Consider the following 20,935-nt stretch of genomic DNA (forward strand, 5'->3'; position numbering starts at 1 on the left):
TGCAGGTGTATCCTTGAAGAGCTTCAAACTTACACCAGAAGCCTTAGCTGTAACTCACTGTGAGTGACCCAGATTTCTGCACTTACAAAGCTATTGCATCTGTTATGAAATAATAGAGCATTTGCCATTATAACCTTCAGCAGTAAGGCAGTTCCATGAAGTGGGCGCCATTAAAACCCCTGTCCTGCAATGAAGGGAGTTAGCAGACAATAACCAGTGACATGTTAAAGACAAAACCAAAACAAATCCAGTTTCATGGATCTCACTTATGACTGTAGATTCAGACTTGTCTATACCAAAAACGGTTTGGAATATCCCACCACCTTCACCCTCTACATGGCAGGTTATATTAAAGTTGGAGTCAAGGAAATGATGTATAAAATGAAAGGGTATAAACACGGCTCTATCAATGTGCTATCTGAACATGGTTTAACTAGTTGCCACTCACAAGTGGTATCTGAGATAAAGCTTCCTCTATTCTGACAGTGACAATAATGTTGCCAGTGTTTAACCTAATTATAAGGCCAACTCTAATAGGTCTGGAGGTGGAATTCCTTAACTTCATGAAAAGTTGACATTTACTAATTAAACATAATATTATCATTTAAAGTGGAATACAATAATAGTATTCAGTTAACTGTGATTACTATTTTTAAGTAGGATTATATTGACTTCATTACAAGTAACTTTTACTTAAATCAAAATTGTTCAATAAATATATTCTATTAGCCATTCATGATGTGAGTCCTACTGTATGAATTAGATCACTGTACACTGACCTTGATCATCAAACAAGTCGTTCTTCTATGACCGGCCAGAGAGTCAGAAGATAGGAAAGTCTGGGCTCAGAGGTCTTGTACAAGCTGTGTCTTGTGCCAAGTAAGTTTGTCAAAAAGTACCTCATCTTACGTAAAATGTGTAAGGAAAGATGGGACAGAGTCAGTAATGTTATCAAACAATGGGACAAAGTCAACAGGAGGCTAATCAAGCAACGCTGCACAGAAGGAACACAGAACACTCATCTGCAGCACAGAGCAGGCACATGGTGGCCTTGGAACTGGTGATAACTTAAGTCTCTTTAGGGGGAATGCCAATTTGCCAGGAACTAAAACCTTTATCCCTTGAATGGATCTTGCCAAATCTGCCCCTAGGCAAGGACACAGAACTAGGTTCCCTTTGTCCTTTCATCAAAGCCTCTGACAAAACCTTGGATCAGCCTGACTCTATTTTCCTGCAAACTATACTTTTAAACAGCACAAAGAGACCACATTTTCATCATCCACCAGGAGATGGACATCTCGGGTATTTCCATTTCCTGGCTTTTGTGCATAAAGCACCCATGAACATGAATGAGCAAGTATCTCTGTAGTGAGGTACAGAATCCTTTAGGTATATACCCAAGAGTAGTATAGCTGGATCTTGTGGTAGATCTGTTTCCAGTGTCTGAGGAACTTCCACTGACTTCTCCCGCCAGCAGTGAGAAAGTGTCCCCTTTCCCTGAGGATCTTGTGGTAGATCTGTTTCCAGTGTCTGAGGAACTTCCACTGACTTACTCCTGCCAGCAGTGAGAAAGTGTCCCCTTTCCCTGAGGATCTTGTGGTAGATCTGTTTCCAGTGTCTGAGGAACTTCCACTGACGGTCACACTCCCGCCAGCAGTGAGAAAGTGTCCCCTTTCCCTGACTCCTCACCACTGTAGCCTGTCAAGTGTTTTCCTTGACATTAGCCATTTAGACTAAAAAGAATCTCAAAGTAGTTTTGATTTGCATTTCCCTGATGAATGTTGAAATATTTTAGTATTTATCAGCTCAGTATGTCATCTTTTGAGAATTTTGTTTCATTTCAAACCTTGTTTTATAATTGGGCTGTTTGTTTTCTTGATGTTTAGTTTTTTGTTTGTTGGGGTTTTTTTTTTGAGTTCTTTGTATATTCTAAATATTAACCTTCTGCCAGATGTATAATTGGTAAAGCTTTTCCCCATTTCGTGGGCTGCCTCTCTTCTTAAGTGATGGTATCTTTTGCTTTATGGGTTTTCACTTTATGCAGTCCCATTTGTCAAATGGTGGTCTTAATAATTTTTAAGAAAGCTGCTGTTAAGTCTACCCTTTTCTTCTTTCTTGTTTTTTAATATTAATTTATTATTTTTATATGTATGTGTGTGCGTGCGTGTGCACCACAGGAGTCTGTGTAAGCCATGTATACGTAGGTGCTCTCTGAGACCTGAGGGCATCTTACCCTCTAAAACTATAGTTACAGGTGGTTATAGACCATCTGATGTGCTTGCTACGAACTGAATCTGGAGCTTCTGCAAAAACACAAAGCACTTTTAAGTGCTGAGCCATCTATCCAACCCCATCTTTCTTCTGCGACTTTTTTAAACAATTAGCCACCTTACTTAATTAGCCACTTTAATTGGAGAAACACCAGCTTAATGGAATATGTAAGTCTCAAAGTCACCATTACAAGTACAGTAAGTGTAATAGTCAAACAAGTATTGAGTGAAAATGAATATACTAATAGAACCATAGTGTGACCACAGCCAAACAGCTCTCATTCCACTAGGCTAAGCAGTGGAATACTGTGGTCAAGAGAAGATGGTACGCCTGGCCTTATAGGTACACTCATGATCTGTAGATGATCTATGTGGCAGGAAAGTCTTTTCTCTGGGACTTCATATTCAATAGACACAATTTAATAATTAGTTTAAAATCTGTATACAGTTCAAATGATGATCCAGTTCAGCATTAGCTTGTTTGTGCCTTAGTTAAGGTTTCTATTGTGTCAAGAGACACCATGACCATGGCAACTCTTATAAAAGAAACATTTAATTGGCGTGACTCACTTACAGTTTCAGAGGCTTGGTTCATCATCATCATGGCCGGAAGCATGGCAGTGTGCAGGCAGACATAGTGTTAGAGTAGCAAAAGTCCTGCATCTTTTAGGCAACAGAAGTTAACTGAGACACTGGCAGTATCCTGAGCATAGGAAACCTCAAAGCCCAACTACAGTGACACACTTCCTCCTACAAAGCCATACCCACTCCAACAAAAACACGCCTCCTAATAATACCACGCCCAATGAGATTATGGCACCAGTTACATTCAAACTGCCGCACCTTGATTCACTTTCTCTCTTACTACTAAACAAATAATGTGATTAACAGCAATAATAAGCCCTGAATAAGCTGTAGGCTTCAAAGTTTGCGGAGCAATTTTTAATAGAACAAAGGGGATGTGCATACTTAGGTACTGACTGCTCCTTTATTTTAATGTTTACAAACAATGGTGAGAAATGGCCTGTTCAAGGCCCATGACGAGCTGAGATACAAGAATTAATAATAGGCACCTCATGAGCTATACCGCCCAGTAGGACAAATGATCTTTCTGTCACCATTTGTGAGGTTGTCCTTATTCAAAATAACATGAAGAAACTGTAGAGAATTTTGACATCACAGAACTTTAGCAGATTCATGGTTGAGATTCTCCAAATCATCTCTGTAGGTGTGTTTTCTCCTATCCTCTTGTGACGCCTATCCTCTTGTCAGTATCTGTGTAAGATAATACAGGGGCCAATCTCAGACAGATCCAGGAGATTAGTCCATGTTGTGCCTTCCTCCCTTTTCCACAGAGTGGTCCTGGGTACACTTCAGGGCAAAAATGGTCCTGCCCTCCTGAACACCCATTTTTTTTTATTCATTTGTTTGTTTGTTTTTGTTTTTTCAAGCCAAGGTTTCTCTATACCTTTGGTGCCTGTCCTAGAACTAGCTCTTGTAGACCAGGCTGGCCTCGAACTCACAGAGATCCGCCTGCCTCTGCCTCCTAAGTGCTGGGATTAGAAGGCGTGTGCCACCACTACCCAGCTCTGAGCACCCAGTTTTAATTCAGTCTTTTGTAGCTAACCTGACAAACATCACGTATAAGAAGCCAGGTGTCCCACTCTTGAGCTTCCAACACTCCCTTTAACTATGGTCTCTAACATCCATGTGCTCCTGACTTTCCTCACCTGAAACAGACATAGAGCCCTGAGGCCTAAGGACTTGAACTTGCTGACCAGAGTTGTTCTCCTGCTGAACTTGAACAAGGGCTCAGACTTCACCCGAGCCCTGGGCTTCTCCTGAGTGCCTCACCGTTTTCAGTGTTTGACATTGAGGTTCTTGACCTATGGAAATTAACAATTAAACGGTGTCACACTCGTTGCTAATACCTTTTGTTCTGCTTTCTGGGCAGGAATGAAGACCCTGCTTGAGCTTGGGTGACACAGCAGTTAGTGTTGCTTCACTAATGAGTCATTACAGTTCTGTTTTGTTTAACTTCTCACATGGTAACAGCTTCACTCTCCGGCAAGATCACGAGTTCCTTGCAGTATCCATCGAAGTTATGAATACTTGCTGATCTGATCTCTTATGTTTTATTTAGAATTTCTACTTGGATAATAAGGGGAGAAAAGAAAACAAGGAAACCAATGAGAAAATGAATGCTAAAAACAAAGAATACTTACTGGAGGTAAGCCTCACTTCGTAAAGTGTGATAAACGCAAAGGACATTGGCTGGACCTATTAAATTATTTCCCCACGTGACAATGGAAAATTCTAAACGCTCCATAAAATTGTTTGTAAATGCTAGTTATTACCAAGTGATAGCCATTTAGGTGAAAAAATGGCTTTTTTGAGTCAATTGTAAAGTAGTATGACTTTAGACAAAATGGTTTGTTTTTATGAAAGTGAATTAGGAATTCTTTCACTAAAAAGACACAAATCCTCATAAAACTCATTGTGACAAAAATAATCCACTTCAGAAGGGTTCTGTGGACTCAGATGTAAGGATTTCCAAATCATTATCTTCAAGGGTGAGGTCTAAAGGCAGAGACGAGACGTCACTTAGGATGTTGTTCATGTGCTAATGGCTGGAACTTGCCTCTGTGCGCCTCAGTAGCAAATGGTATCATGTAGCAAATGGGATCCTCACAGAGATCCAGATGGGTAAATGCCCAGTGCCTTTGATGGTCACCACTTGGGAACATTCCAGAAGTTCCCTGACAGTAGACGTCACTGGAAATTATTAAGGCAACAATGCTAAAGCCCGAAGCCCTCTTGCAGGTCTCGGTGACACACGGGCATCCTAGAGCCCGAGGCAAGCTGACTTCATTCACTCCAAATGTATGTTTATCTTTCTGAAATTATTAGACCTGTCTCTTGGAAGTTCACCTGCTGATGAACACAGCACCTATGGAACCAATTTCCTGACACTAAGGAATGCCATATTCTGTTCCCCAATGGATACACCTCCTGTGTTTCCATCCCCGTCATGTTCCAGAAGGTTTAAACAAAAGCCAGAGCAGGTTGACCATGTTGCTGTTCCCAAGGTCCTGAACATGCTTTTCCAGGTCTGGTTCTGAACTGCAAATGCAAGGGGAATTTCAGCAGAGGCCCAACAATGAAAACGAGATGGCCTTTCTGCTTCCAGGCGCTAGACTCTAGAACAGAGATTCTCAACCTGGGGGTTGAACAACCCTTTCATAGGACCTAAGAACATTGGAAAACACCTATTTCTGACAGTCTTGGGTACTGAGACACTGCTCCTCTGTTTGTCTCCAGTCGGGTCTGCCCACATATGTGAAGACATCATCAGTCCAAACCCATCACATACACCCTGAATATACAGGTGTATGTGACAGGAGGGGCCTCATAACGTGTGTATGTAGTTCAGTCACATGTGTAGAGAGCAGCTCCTCTGCTGAAAGCAGCAGCATTGGAGATAAAACAACACTGCATGAATTCTAATTATGGAGCCAATGTAAAACCATGTACTGTAAGATTATCAACAACCACGAATGTATGTGTGTGTTTTCCCATATACGTGTGTGTGTGTGTGTGTGTGTGTGTGTGTGTGTGTGTGTATGGGATGCCGATTGGTCTTTTTATATTCAGTTGTAGTTGATGCAAATATTAGCAAATCCTAGGAAACTTTAATGACTGTGTTGCCTGAACTATGCCATCTCTCTTTTGAATTATTAAAGCTATCTTCATATATTTCACAATATGCAGTTACATATTGCTTTTTGATTAATCACTGTGTTTTAATTATGTTCCATTTGTAACAATGAAACTATATCTGCATATCAGATAGTTACATTATAATTTACAACAGTAGCAAAATTAGAGTTATGAGGTAGCAGTGAAAATAATTTTATGGTTGGGAGTCACCACAACAAGAAGAACTACATTAAGGGTCACAGCAGGTTAAGAACCACTGCTCTAGAATGATGAAAAACACCAGGTCTCCCCAAAAGAGAGGATTAGAAATTCTGTCTGTAGGCAGAGACCGCTTGTTTGTTTCCCTGCTGCCCAGACCCGAAATAATCACACAAAAACTATATTAATTACAATACTGTTTAGCATATTTCTAGCTAGCTGTTACATCTTAAATTAACCCATTTCAATTATTCTGTATTACCATGAGGTTCATGGTTTACTGGCAAGGTTTGGGGCATCTGTCTTCTTCTGTGACTACATGGCATCTCCCTGACTCTGCCTTCTTTCCTTCTCTATCTGCTTGGAATTCCCACCTTGCTCTATTTTGCTAAGTCACTGGTCAAAGCAGCTTCTTTATTAACCAATGGCAATAAAACCTATTCACAGCATACATAGGGGGAATTCCACATTACTTTCCCTTTTCTGTCTATTTAAAAAGGAAGGTTTTAACTTTAACATAGCAAGATTACAAACAACAAAACAGTTAGCAAGAATTATAGTTACAATATTTAATCCAGTTACATCTGACTAATTAAGGAAAACACTCTATCATCTATCCTATATTTGTGAGTCTAAAGTTTTATATCTAATCTATCTTTTATAATTATAACTATCTTTCTTCAACTCCATCAAAGACTCCAGAAGGATATAATATTACCTAAGTTAACAGGACCTTTATTGTAAGCAACTTTCAAAACTCTAAAGTTGACAGAGACATCTTGCAGCCTAGACAGTCACCCAAAGTTCTTTGGCAACATTGGGGCATCCATCTTTGGCCTACAGCCCCATAGTATCCAGCATACTTTTCCATGAAGCAGAAAATTTGAAGATCTGTTCTGCCTTGTAATGGCAAAGCCCATCTGTTGCTTTCTTCTGTGTCCTGCAGAGCGTCTGACAGACTCTTCCATGAAGCAGGTATCCTGAAGGACTGTCTTACCTTCTTTAGGCAACTTCAGCAGTCATTTTCCTGTGGGTCCTATATATTCAGTTCACACAGCATAAGATCAGGCAGTCCAGGCAAGAGCAGTTTCAAGACCAAATGACTAACCAACTCTGTAAGGAGCCTCTTTGATGCCCATCATCCTCTTGAAGTAGATTGGTGCAGCCAGGAGAAAATGTCTCATTGTCATGAAAAGTCCTAAGTTCTTAAAACATTTTAAAGGCCATATTCTGTTAGTCTTTGAAAGATTTGAAGAATAACTATCCATCTGAAGTGTATCTCTGTACATCTGGAAAACCTAACTAACATGACTACAAGCTTAACTATTATAGATGACTATCTATTAACCTGTATTTCTTAATTATATATTACATTTTTAAATGAGCTGTACAAACACAATGCCCTAATCAAGAGCATAAATATACATATAATAAAACTGACCTTAAATTTGCATCAATAGATCAAGATCCATACCAATACAAAGTATTCATCTCTATAACATATTCCCCTTTAAATGTATGCAAACATTTATAGACAATATTTGGGAATTGTGGCATAGTTCTCTCCAAACTGCTTTCTGCTTTTTGTTGGACAACGTATTTTGGGGTGTTCACAGCAACCTTTCAAGGGGGTCTTGGTTCATCAAACGACATTAGTCTGGAAGGAATCCACAGGTTCTCATCCTCCATGAAAACAAAAGCAGAACCTCTCTTTTCCAAAGCAACAAATCCTTAGACCCAAATTTTGAAGTCAAGACACCTTTAAAACATATATGTTGGTTTAGTTTAGCAGCCCGTACAATGAAATGTCTCTGTACTTAGCTCCTTCACATTCAAAAAATTCAAAGAAAACACAATAATATACATAATCCAAACTTTATGTATATTCCATCTTTACATGGCTTGGAATTTCTACCTTTCTCTGTTCTGCTAAACCACTGGCTGAAACACTTTCTTTATTAACCAATGGCACTACATCATATTTACAGCATACAGAGGGGAATCCCACATCATGTATCTATAAGAGAACATTTGCTTGTGCATGAATTGATACACTTGCATGAATAGTCCTTGGGATTAGATTTCATGTATAGCTGAATGTGAATGAAAAAACAAAACCTGTTATGTTATGTTATGTTATGTTATGTTATGTTATGTTATATTATGTTGAATCTGCATTGTTCTGCTGTCAGCTTTGGGCCAGAAATTCAGATACTCTTAATAGATGATTGACAAGCCAACTAATAACTGAGCTGGAGGGCCACTGGGAGGAATGTGGAGAAAGCTGCTCTCTACTTCTCCTTTGCAGAGGTTTGCTCTGGAGGATGCAAATTAAATTATTTTGTATTTCTGAAACTATACTGAGAATTGTATTATTGAAAGAAAACAATAACTGGGTATCAGAGCAAAAAGATAGAATAATATGCAATTTATCTAATTGCTTTTTTACAAAAATATTATGGAGGTTTATACATTCCCATGCAAGTTTTATGTTTTGAAAATTTATACCTAGAATGTGCATTTTTCTCTTTATTATTATATTAATAATGGTCTTTCTCATGTCTAAAAACTTCCAATAATAAAATACTAATTTGTGGGCTGAACAGATATAAAAAATAAATAATAAAATCTTTTTTAAAAAGTCGGCAGTGGTAGTGCACATCCCACCACTCAGGAGGCAGAGACAGGGAGATCTCTGTGAGTTCAAGGTCAGCCTGCTCTAAAAAGTGAGTTCCAGGACAGGCTCCAAAGCTATTCAGAGAAACCTGTCTCGAACAGCCAAAAAAAAAAAAAAAACTTTTCAAAAAATACTAATTTATCTTATTGTAGAATTATATAATTTTACTACTTAATGGCAATAAAATGTTAACTCTCCTTTTTGGTTTGCTTTTTTTTTTGTTTGTTTGTTTTGAGATAGGGTTTCATTGTATATTCCAGGCTTGCCTAGAACTTACTAACCCAGGCTGGCCTCATAGTCATGGCAAGTCTCCTGCCTCAGCCTCCCCAAGTGCTGAAATTATGGGCAAGAGCCACCATACTTGACTAGTGATTCCCTTACTTAAGTGGAAAGGAATTTTTATGTTCCAACTTATCATAACATTAGAAGGCTTTATTGAATACTTACCTTATAATATAAGATTATACTCACAGACAAAATGTAAGTAATACTCCATTTTTACAAAGATGGGAACTGAGATTTAGTGATCCACAGGTAAGAGCTCAGAGGCCAGGAAGTCTTGGCATGGAAGCCAGGACCCCTGACACTGTGTTCTTCTTTCCTCCCCATTGCACACAGCATAAACTAAAGAAAACGTGTTCAATCCATTTCCAACAGAATTGACTTAAACCGGGACTATTCTTTAAATGCGAACAGAACATATGTTTTATGCCTCTGGATTCCAATTTCAGGAAAGTTTCTGTGGCACATCCGTCATCGTACCAGAACTTGAAGGAGCTCTTTATTTGAAAGAAGATGGGAAGAAATCCTGGAAACGGCGCTACTTTCTTCTGAGGGCTTCCGGAATTTATTATGTTCCCAAAGGAAAGACAAAGGTCAGTCAGCTTTTCATTACTAAAACAAAACACCCGAAATAATCAGATATAAGATGTTTATCCCACACCTAAGACTCGGGAATCATCACAGAAGACAGAATAGAAAGATTGTAAGAACCAAAGGAACAAGGAGCTTGCTGTGAGGCTGTGTCTCCTATGAATATCAAAAGCTACACCCATAAAGTCTAACCAGCACGACTGCATAAACATACATGAACAGGACAGTAGGGTCTGGATAAATGGCTCAGAGGTTAAGAGCACGATTGCTCTTCCAGAGGACCTGAGTTCAATTCCCAGCACCCACATGGCAGCTGGCAACTGTCTGTAGCTCCCATTCCAGGGGATCTGACACCTTTACACAGGCATAAATGCAGGCAAAACACCAATGCTCATAGAAAGAAATATTCCTTTCTTTAAAAAGGACAATAGGGGGCTGGAGAGATGGCTCAGTGGTTAAGAGCACTGACTGCTCTTCCAGAGGTCCTGAGTTCAATTCCCAGCAACCACATGGTGGCTCACAGCCATCTATAATGAGACCAGGCACCCCCTTCTGGCTTGTGGGCACACATGGAAGGAATGCTGTACACATAATAAATAAATATTTAAAATAAATAAATAAAAATAAAAAGGACAATAGTCGTGGCTAATGTGGACAGGGGAAAGCCCAGGGAGCTTCAGCCCTATGCAAAGAATAACAGCAACTAGGAATGCTGAGAGTGGAGAAATATTCTTGCCCAGGGACAAGCACACCACTTGAGTTTCCAGTACCAAATAGTCAGCCCTGAAAACTTAAATAGAAGTAACATTATACAAACTGAGACCTTTGCATATGTGTATGCACATATATATGTTGTACAGGTAATGAAAAAGAAGCCATGAATTTGAAAGAAAGTAAGGATGGGAGGATTTGGAGGGAGGAAAGAGTAGGGGGAAATGGTGTAATTATAATCTCAAAAATTAAAAGGAGTAATTTTTTTAAAGACAGGTTTTTTTGGCTCAGTTTTGGAAATCAGCCTATTGTTTTGAGGGACTAGGGAGGGAATGTGGCGGAGGAAGGCCTTACCTCAGAGCAGAAGCAAAAGAGAGGAGGAGCCAGAGTCCCACAGCCCTCTTTTGGGAGCACCCAACCGCCCACCTCCCAGTGGTACGTTAGCCTGTGGGCCTCTGAGGACCATTCCCAGTACAAACTACCACGATCACAAGAGAAGATAATCTTCCTGCATCCTGGTTCTGTGGACTCTGTGGTATACAAAATCTACACAAGTACATGTTCTACAATAGGAACTTAGAGAAGTACATTTGAGTTTTCCACAGCTTTCTCTTCAGTATAAAGATAAAATTACATGAGCCATCAAGATGGCTCAGCAGGTAAAGTTACCTCCTACCGAGCCTACACTATTCTGAATTTTTCTTCATATCAACCCCCTTGTTCTGCAGTCATTATGATCAAACTTATTTTTATCTAAATTCTTAGTGGTGTTACAAGTCTTAGAATCTACACTGATTTTTTTTTTTTTTCGAGACAGGGTTTCTCTGTGGCTTTGGAGCCTGTCCTGGAACTAGCTCTGTAGACCAGGCTGGTCTCGAACTCACAGAGATCTGCCTGCCTCTGCCTCCCAAGTGCTGGGATTAAAGGCATGCTCTACACTGAATTTTAAATCTTATCTTCTGCACAGCCTAATTGTTAACAGAGGTTCACTAAATTTGCTATGCTTCTTAATTTATCAGAGAATTTTAGATGTCCTTTAAATTTTGCCTGGCAAGCTGGCATTATTGGCTCAAATCTACAAACATGGTAAATTGTTATACTAAATCTAATTTTAACAGAGGCTCTGATCTTTAACTTTTCCTGAGACTTTTCTTGGAGAATTGGGACAGCTCATTATTGTTTACCTATAAAAAGAAAAAAAAAAACTTTAAAATATACCCCTGTCTAGGGTAAGCCAAGTGCAGGACTTTGACAAAGAACATTTATGGAGTGCAGATTTCCTCTAATAAGGTTTACCCACCTCCCCAAACAGGTGAGACGACCCCACCCTCTCTGCGGCTATTATGGGTAACTCTTGATGCAGGCAGGTGTCACCCCACCTAGGCCCGATACTTCCTACGTCTGCTACCTTTGCTCCAGTCTCACACATGACATGCAGCATCATCCCCCTAGACACGCAATATGTCCCACAGATGATTTGTATTGCTTTACAGCAGATATGTCCTAAGCAGTTAAATATAAGGCGTATAAATACGGCCAGGACAGACAGTTCACTGAGTGATACAGGCTACGTTCACGTTAGAGTTGAGCAATGTATCTGGTCATTACCGTGACCGCTGGAATGGAGGTCAGAGGAAGGTCAGCAGGATAGTCACTGGGAAAAGAGACAAAAGCACATTGTTCACAACTGGCGTGCTTGTCTCAATAGAACACACTCGCCTGGAAAATGACTGTGACCAAACAAACTGGCCAAGGAAGAGATCATATTGCTTTATACAAGCAATATGCAAGTGAGACATAATTTAAGACTTCCAGAGTGGGAGTGACAAGTGTAGAATATATAGTAATAAACAAAAATGTTCAAGATGTATATTACATAAATTAGAAAATTTAACATAGAAACTTTTTATCAATCTATGGAAATTATAGTTACATTCTTCTTATTTAAAATTCCAAGACTGGTTGCAAAATTAATCAGAAAGAAATACTTCTGACTTTGGAAGAAGACCCCTTCCAAAACTGTGAAAACCATTATCTCTCAGATCAGTGGGTTAAACATCCAATTACAATGAAAAGAAGGCAGTTATAAATAAACAGATAAACAAAGAGCCAACTATGCGGGGAATTGAAGAGCAGAATCGTACAGTGGTGGGGACACAGTATAGAACCCAAGACAATAAACAGCACTAAAACAATTGCACACTCATTTTCAAAAGTTCTCTACGCCAGCCGACGAACCAGCTCAAATCCTAGTTCCATCAAGATGTCTTTAGAAAAACTATTGTAAAGCCATAAAAGAAAATATGAGTTGATATTTTCTTAATCTCAGTGCACAAAGACATTTCTTAATCAAGAATAAAATTCAAAATTACAAAGGAGAAAATCAGCAGTGTTGACTACACAGAATTGTTTTAAATAACTCTATAGATGAAGATACAAACAAGGCTTTAAGGACTAGCTACATAGTCAGACATTTCCAACATGTATGAACAAATGTAACTATTCACCATATGTAAAGACTTTAACAAATCAAGAAAAAAGTAAACATGTGTGCAGGAAAAAAAAAAGCTTAAGTGAAAATAACCAGAAAAAAAATACCAAATTAGCTTGGTGAAAGCTGTTCCATCTAACCAGTAAACAAGTTAGCAGCTAATACTTCCTCCATTGAGATTGATAAAATAAGTAATATTGACAATGTCAGTGAGGAAGGTAAAAAAAAAGGGGACTTCTTCTTGGAAACAAAGAGCTGGACTGTAAAACAGTACAGTCAAGTTGAGAATAATTTACCACGACGTCCCATGCAATATAAGGGGATGAAGATGCATGCCCCTTTGGGTAACATGCAATATAAGGGGATGAAGATGCATGCCCCTTTGGGTAACATGCAATATAAGGGGATGAAGATGCATGCCCCTTTGGGTAACATGCAATATAAGGGGATGAAGATGCATGCCCCTTTGGGTAACATGCAATATAAGGGGATGAAGATGCATGCCCCTTTGGGTAGCATGCAATATAAGGGGATGAAGATGCATGCCCCTTTGGACAACAGCTGCACCTTTGGTGGTCTCTCCACAGAAATATTTACTCACTTACATGTGTTTTTATAAAGGCAAAAGCTGGATTAGTCTCTGATCAGCTACAGCACAGTAGCTAACTAGTTTTATCTATGCAATGGAATTTTGGGTAGAAATCAAGAGTCAAATAGCCGTTCGTGTATCCTGGAAAGTTAGAAACTGTGTCCTAACAAGGCAGGGAATGCATTCAGGAAGCAGTGTTTGCAGTGAAGTCTCTTTCGTAATTTAAATGTTTTAATATGTTTATTAATTTTTTGAGAATTTCGTACAATTATATTCACCTCCCTTCCCTGAACTCCTCTCAGATCTACGTCAGTCCCCTAATCTCCGAACTTTTGGGGTTTTTTTGTTTTTCTTATCTCACTGAGGCCAGTTTTAGTTGTCCAAATCCTCAGGTGTTTGGCCATCCACAGGAGCATGGCTGACCTACCAGGAGTGACACCCTTAAAGAAAATTGACTCTTCCTCCCTCGGCGGCTTTGTGCCGTTTCCCCACCCCATGCTTGGATTTTGTCTGGCTTCGCCTTGCACGGGTCTCGTGCACAATGTCATACCTGTTGCGAGTTCATGCGTGCCACTGCCCTGCTGAGTCCAGAGAGCAGTTCAGTCATCACTGCCTTTGGCTCCTACAGTCCTTGTTTGAGCTTGGAGTGGAGACCTCCCTGGAGCACACAAGACCTTGGGTTCCATCCCCATTGAGGAAACAATTATATGCATAAATATGTGCATATGTATGTGTGTATAATATGTATATACGAGTATATAAATATAGGTAAAAGTGGGTCCATCTATGCCTAAAACCTATAGATAGATGATATATAAATAGATAGACAGACAGATGGATAGATAGATACATAGATAGATAGACAAACAGACAATTAATAGGTAAAAATGATGAAAGAACATTTAGGAGTCTATCAGTCTATTTTATGTGTGTTACTTCTAAGAGGAAATTAATAAACAAGAGGCAGGGAAAGCTAGTAAAAGAAATGTGTACTGTATAAATTTAACTGTGGTGAATGTATATTGTTTTGTAATTAATACTTCAAGACCCCGAAAAAATGTCCCGCCATGCATAAAGGGGTAAGTTGTCCCATATGGTGACCTGCATTCTTTATTCAGCAACTAGAAGGGGGTTCTGGAGCATACAAGAAAGGACAAGGCGAATAGTGGAACAAGCGTGTGATCCAAGTGAAACCAAATATGTAAATTAGAGACTGCCATTTTCACAACACATTTTATCCACAGAGGAGAGGTCTCTGTTTCCATGGCAACCCTGCCAGCCTGAGGAGAAATCATGACAGAGCGTGGAGTGTGTGCTGATTTACAGAGCATCAAATTTAGCTCTCATTCTTCATCCTGAGGGAACTTGCTTTTATTTTCTAATGGTCAATTACAAACTGTCACTGATTTCAAATAGCGAAGTCACAGCGAAGTCTCCAACAGTGGTCATCTTGCCGTGATTGGATTAGTAGCAACAGCACACGATCAGCCTGTTCTGACTCCCACAATCCACAGCAGATGCGAGGACAGCAATGTCATCTTTCATCCCACTGCGGGGCAGACAGCAGCTGTCTGACGTCTTTTATGTAGGTTTGACTTAAAGAAAACTGTGCAGGGAAGATGTCCATATATCTTTAAATTACCTATTTTATCTACAGAGGTGAAACCCTTTGTTGCAGCGTCAAGAGGAATCTGGGGAAATGAGTAATTACCATCTCAGAGAGATTGTTTCCCTGTCTTTCAGACATCCCGAGACCTGGCGTGCTTTATACAGTTTGAAAATGTTAACATTTACTACGGGGTTCAGTGCAAACTGAAATACAAAGCTCCCACCGACCACTGCTTCGTTCTAAAGGTAGGTGGTGAGTTACTGAGTTAGACTTCCGAGCCATTTCACTCATTACTCGCTTCTAAGGAAAAGTGGTCAATGTGATTTTTTAAATCCCAAGTATGATATCATAAAATGTGTAGTTTTAAACCAAAATAACAAAGTGATGTGATATCTATCAACTTGTTGTGTACCTGAAAGCCTGCTGTCTGATCCTAAAGTTTTAAATCTTTCTGGGCCTTTATCAATTCAAGAAATGTGAGTTCCATATTTTGAACAAATTAATTTAAAATTCCCATTAATAAAACAGACCAGTTTTCAATTCTTTACTTATTTTATTCTTGTTCTATTGTACAAAGTTTTTTGAAATTATCTTGCCAATGTTTCCTAGAAAAGAAAATACAGAAAAGACTTTTAAAACTTAGAATTGCCCAGGTTGTAAACCTTTTTTTTAAGTCTCAAGCTGGCCTCAAGGTGGCTGTGTAGCCGAGGCTATCCTAGGGATCTGATTCTCTTGCTGTGTAGCTGAGGCTATCCTAGGGACATGATTCTCTTGCTGTGTAGCCGAGGCTATCCTAGGGACCTGATTCTCTTGCAGTGTAGCTGAGGCTATCCTAGGGACCTGATTCTCTTGCTTGCACCTTCCGAGTGCTGGGATTGCAGTTGGCTCCCACCATGCCAGGTTTAGGTTCTGAAACTTTTTAAGGGGCATATTGTTGGGAGGAAATATGTATTATCTGAAATTTGATGCAGCTTATATGTTTTAAGTTAGCATCTCAGTCCATCAGATCAGAAGATAGTTATTTTACACCCTCATTGATGTATTGAGTGTCTTTTGGCCTCCAGAACACTGAACTTAAGACCTAGATAAGTTTGTTTGCATTTGTTCTTAGTTTAATATCATAATAGCAAATCATATTCAATCATTTTTCTCCATTCACAATTACCATTGCTTATTATAATCAAATAATTGCCTGGAATTCTTGGCTTCATTAAGGACTCAGTATTTTGTGGCTTTTATTTAGATTTCCTGGTCTTTCTGTTACTATGTAACCACTTTTAGCAATTTATCGATAATTTTAGCAGTCGTGAAGCCCATGCCAGCCTAGTCAGCACGATACTGAGAACCACTTCCCTGTGGTTCTCAGCCATAGTATTTGATTCCTGACAGACATGCCGTGATGTCTAGAGACATCTGGTATTCATAACTTGGAACAGGGACCAGATACTACTTACCGGCATCTAGTAGAAGTCAAAGCCATCAGAAATCAGTACTGCACAATACAAACCCGCACCAAAGAATGGCATGGCCTCAAATACTGACATTGCGGCTGTTGAGAAATCTGTGCTCATCAAGAGGCACCCAGAACCATGGCTGAAAGGGGGCTAAAGCAAAACGGAGCTAGATTCATTCCCTTACTCGTGTTTTCAGTAATTATTGGACGGCAATTATCTTTTGAGCACATTCCAGGGGCAAAGAACACAGAAGTAAACACAATGTAAAATAATCCCTGTTTCCATCGAGTTTATGGTCAGTGTGAGGGACTGACCATGAAGAAAAATGTAATGTGTTGTCATGCAAAAAATAATACAGCTGGGAAATCAATACAGAGCAGGGTAAGGGGCAGAGTCTACTGGGGCCAGGGTTCTCTTGGACAGAGTGGTCAGGGGAGAATAGTGACATTTGACAAAAGACATAAATGAATGTGACAGGGCAATTGTATCTGAGGGGAAACCCTCCAGGAACTGGAACCTTGAGTTCTAAGGTGGAGGTAAGAAGGAGGAGAGCCGAGGAAAGCGCCCTGCCTCCTTCTGGGTTTTGCACATCCGTGACCACTGCCCATATTGAAAGGACGGTGAGGATAATGGGAAACAGTTACAAAGCATTTTGTTCATGAAAGTAGAATTGAGATTGAACTCTAAGTGGCCGAATCAGGACGAGAGTTCAGTGCTGTGGCTCCGATGCTGCTCTTCCCGACTGTTAGTGATGGTGCAGCCCAGGAAGATGCCAGCAACCTAGTGCCTTTCCTTATTCTCATAGACCTCCACTCAGATGAAGTCGGATCCTTGACTTGGCTGCCAAAAGGATTTTAGGAGGTGCCTATTTGAAGTAGAGTTGGGGTTTACTTAGAAGAAAGGTTGGCATACATTTAAGCACGGGACTGAGGGAAAGAGGATCTCAATGAAGTGATAAGAACACACTGCAGCGTGGCTGTGGGAGTCATGTCCATTTTAGTGACTCTCATGCTAAGAAAACCTTTCTCTTTTTCAGTAAACGAGAGTGTAGAGTAGTTCCAAAGGTACCCTGGGGTGGGACTACAATCTCATAAGGCAAAAACATCATCCACAAAGATTGTACAAGGTAGTTAAAACATGCCTTTCCTGTAAATAGGATTTCTGCTGCAATTCCTAGAAAGCTTCTGGTTTACAGCCAAGAACAGAGGAAAGACCATATACACTTGGCCTGGTTGTGCTTGAGTATGATCCGTATCATACTACAGAGCTCTCTGAGAATTCAGATTCCTAGCCACAGCTCTAGCCACTACCTGTATGCAAAATATTCCTAATCTGTGGCAATATTCTCTCTCACCTGTAGTGACTATAACCCAACGGCTCCTCTCCACCCATACCTCTCTCAGCAATCCCTCCCAAAATGAATGGTCCCACCACCCTATAGTAATTTCCCATTCACTACTTCCCTAACACACTAATAACTAATTGACTTAAAACAACAGAGATTTAGTGCTCTTGTATTTTAAAAATCATAATCAGGGTTGGGGATGAGAGTTTGTCATGCAAACCTGACAACCTGAGTTCAATATCCAGAACCTTGGTGGCAGGAGGGAACTGGTTTCCGTAAGTTTTCCTCTGACCTACACATAGGACACAGACACACACAAACTGACAGACAGAGACAGACAGACAGACACACACACACAAATCAGCACTAGAGCCTGGCATGGTGACTCCCATCACTAAGAACTCTGTAACAAAGGGTCACAAGTTCAAGGCCACCCTGGGCAACTGAGACCCTGTCTCAAAAAGGAACAAAGGAAAAAGCCAAGTTAAATTCTAGAAAAATCTAGAGATATCTATTCTGTGCCTTTTCCTGGGCTCTGGAAATTTCCCATAGTCCTCGCATCCCTTATCTTACTGAAGCAGGCCCAGTGCCCTTGCATCCCTTGTCTTACTGCTCCAGGCCACCAGTACCCTTGCATCCCTTGTCTTACTACAGCAGGCCCAGTGCCCCCACATCCCTTATCTTACTGCAGCAGGCTCAGTGCCCCCGCATCCCTTGTCTTAGTGCAGCAGGCTCAGTACCCTTGCATCCCTTGTCTTACTGCTCCAGGCCACCAGCACCCTTGCACATCGGCACACACTCAGCTCATCGTCACTGCACATGTCTGTGTCTGTTTCTTCTCCTCTTCTCTAAGGAAGGAGAGCCACAGGATTTAGAGAACACACTAGTTCAATATGACCCCATCTTTTTGAAGGGAGCAGGGCCCTTTGTTCCGTTCTGCTGGGCTAGCTTACACCTGAAATAATCACACAGAAACTGTATTCATTTAAACACTGCCTGGTCCATCAGCTCCAACCTCCCATTGGCCAACTCCTACATCCCAATTCAACCCATTTCCATCAATCTGTGCATTGCCACATGACTGTGGCTTACCGGCAAGATTCAAACTGGCGTCTGTCCCAGGCAGGAGATCCATGGCATCTCTCTCTGCCCTCCTCTCTCCAAGCATTCTGTTCTGTCTACTCCACCTACCAAAGTGCTGCCCTATCAAAAGGTCAAGGCAGTTTCTTTATTCAACCAATGAAAGCAACACATAGAGGAACCTCCTACCCCATGTCTGACCCTGACGATGCCTACAAACAGGTCTCATACAGAGCGGGGCAACATTTCTTTTATAGCAGACAGGAATTTGTAGTAGCCATCTACTTCACCAAGCTATGGAAGAGAAATTCCTTCATCTTCCCACTTCTCATCCGATCCTTGAGACAGAAGTCATTCTGATTTTGCACCAATGTCTCCCATTCGCTCTTCTTCTGTCTCGTCCTCCTTCAGGTTCACATTCCATATCAACTGCAGAGCCACCGCTGTTTTGAAATGTCCGGTGCCTCCCAGGACCTAGAAACAGCACTTGCCCCTGCAAAGAGCCCTTGTCTATAGTGCCTTCCCACCCCAGATTCCATCTTTTTCCAAACCTTCCACAGAATTCCTTGGCATTCCTCAAACATTCTGACACTCACTCAAAAAGTTTTTCAGCCTTTTTAAAACTTTTATTATGAAATCAGAGAATAATCACATTTTTGTTGACATTTTCCCCCTGCCATCATTCCCCAGTTATGGTGTGATACCCAGGGATTATATTTGTCAGCTCCCAGGGGCTGAACAAAAGGGGCTTTTATTTTTTATTTTATTATCTAGCTTTGATTCTGACATTAACCTTTGGCCAGAGACAAGTTGCTTAACCTTGCCCAATGCTCTTTTTGCTCATTTTGTAAGCTTCGAGGACATTGGGATCCCTTTTAGCAAGAACGTTCAGAAATGGCCTTGACTTTATATGCCGTGCCATGCCCAGAAAGCATCTCTTGTTGGAGTTCAGGGACAACAGGATCGTGAGGAACAGTCCAGCCAGTGGCATTGATCCAGTGTTTTCTTTAAGCCCTTTTGTAAATGATTTCCAATCCATAGTCTGAGTTGTAAGGAAGTGAGTCCCTAGGTGAGGTGACCAGCCTGTGGCAGGCTCTAAGGCATCATCTCAGAGTCTGAAGAATTTCAAATTGTGAACTTGGTGTACAGCAGCTAGCTCACCTCAGAACCACAAAGCTGGGGGATGGGAAGGAATGTAGAGGCCTCTGTTTTCTGTTAGAAACCTTCTTGTTTCAGGGTACGTCCATATTTTACTGTCGTTAGGTGAACTACACACTTCACAAACGCTGCTCAAGTGGAATGTACTTCCTCACAAAGAATCGGTGCATCTCATGGCAAGCACAGTCTGCAGGCTGCTTCTGAGAAGTTGACTCGAACCATAAACACCAAAACCAAAAGTAAAAGGAATATTTAATAGTGACATAAGCCCAAGGCAACAATATCAAATTTCTAAATGTCATAGAAGGAAAAATTAGACATTTTTGTTTTCATTATGTTATTTACATAATTCTTTACATGTTTGTAATATCTATATACATATATTTCACAAATGTGTGCAAATACAAACAAACAGAAGTCAGAAGAGTGCCTCTGGCTTCTTCTTCTAAGATTTTCTGCCTATTCCATGAGACAGGGTCTCATTTCTCAGCTACCCTAGAAGCCTGTAAACCCCAGCTATCCTTCTGTCTCCACCCTAATCGGAGCTGGGGTGCAGTGCTTGTGGGGTGTCCAGTTTGTTATGTGTGTGCTGGGGTCCACATGCTGGTCTTCAGGACTGTGGAGCAAGCCCTAATAACTGCTGAGCCGCTCACCCCTAAATGTCAATTGTTGAGAAGACCTAGAGCCCTCTCAGATCAAGAATTCTGCCCTAGGCCAGGCAGCTGTGGCTCTGACTGAAGGACAAGCACTTTGATCTGGT

General features: G+C 40.6%; 1 protein-coding gene across 1 annotated transcript in view; it reads left to right on the plus strand.

Moving 5' to 3' along the window:
• Window positions 1-20,935, plus strand: part of LOC121440743 (amyloid beta precursor protein binding family B member 1 interacting protein) — a 100,554-nt gene that overhangs the window by 68,828 nt on the left and 10,791 nt on the right. Inside the window, exons 8-10 of the mRNA XM_041641592.1 lie at window positions 4,414-4,500; window positions 9,597-9,740; window positions 15,273-15,383. Coding sequence (XP_041497526.1) covers window positions 4,414-4,500; window positions 9,597-9,740; window positions 15,273-15,383 — 342 coding nt within the window. The remainder of the gene's footprint in view (window positions 1-4,413; window positions 4,501-9,596; window positions 9,741-15,272; window positions 15,384-20,935) is intronic.

The sequence above is a fragment of the Microtus oregoni genome, unplaced genomic scaffold (genome assembly GCF_018167655.1).
Source record: "Microtus oregoni isolate MIOR12 unplaced genomic scaffold, Mior012 000070F_ref0000104, whole genome shotgun sequence".
In the NCBI taxonomy this organism is placed as follows: domain Eukaryota; kingdom Metazoa; phylum Chordata; class Mammalia; order Rodentia; family Cricetidae; genus Microtus; species Microtus oregoni.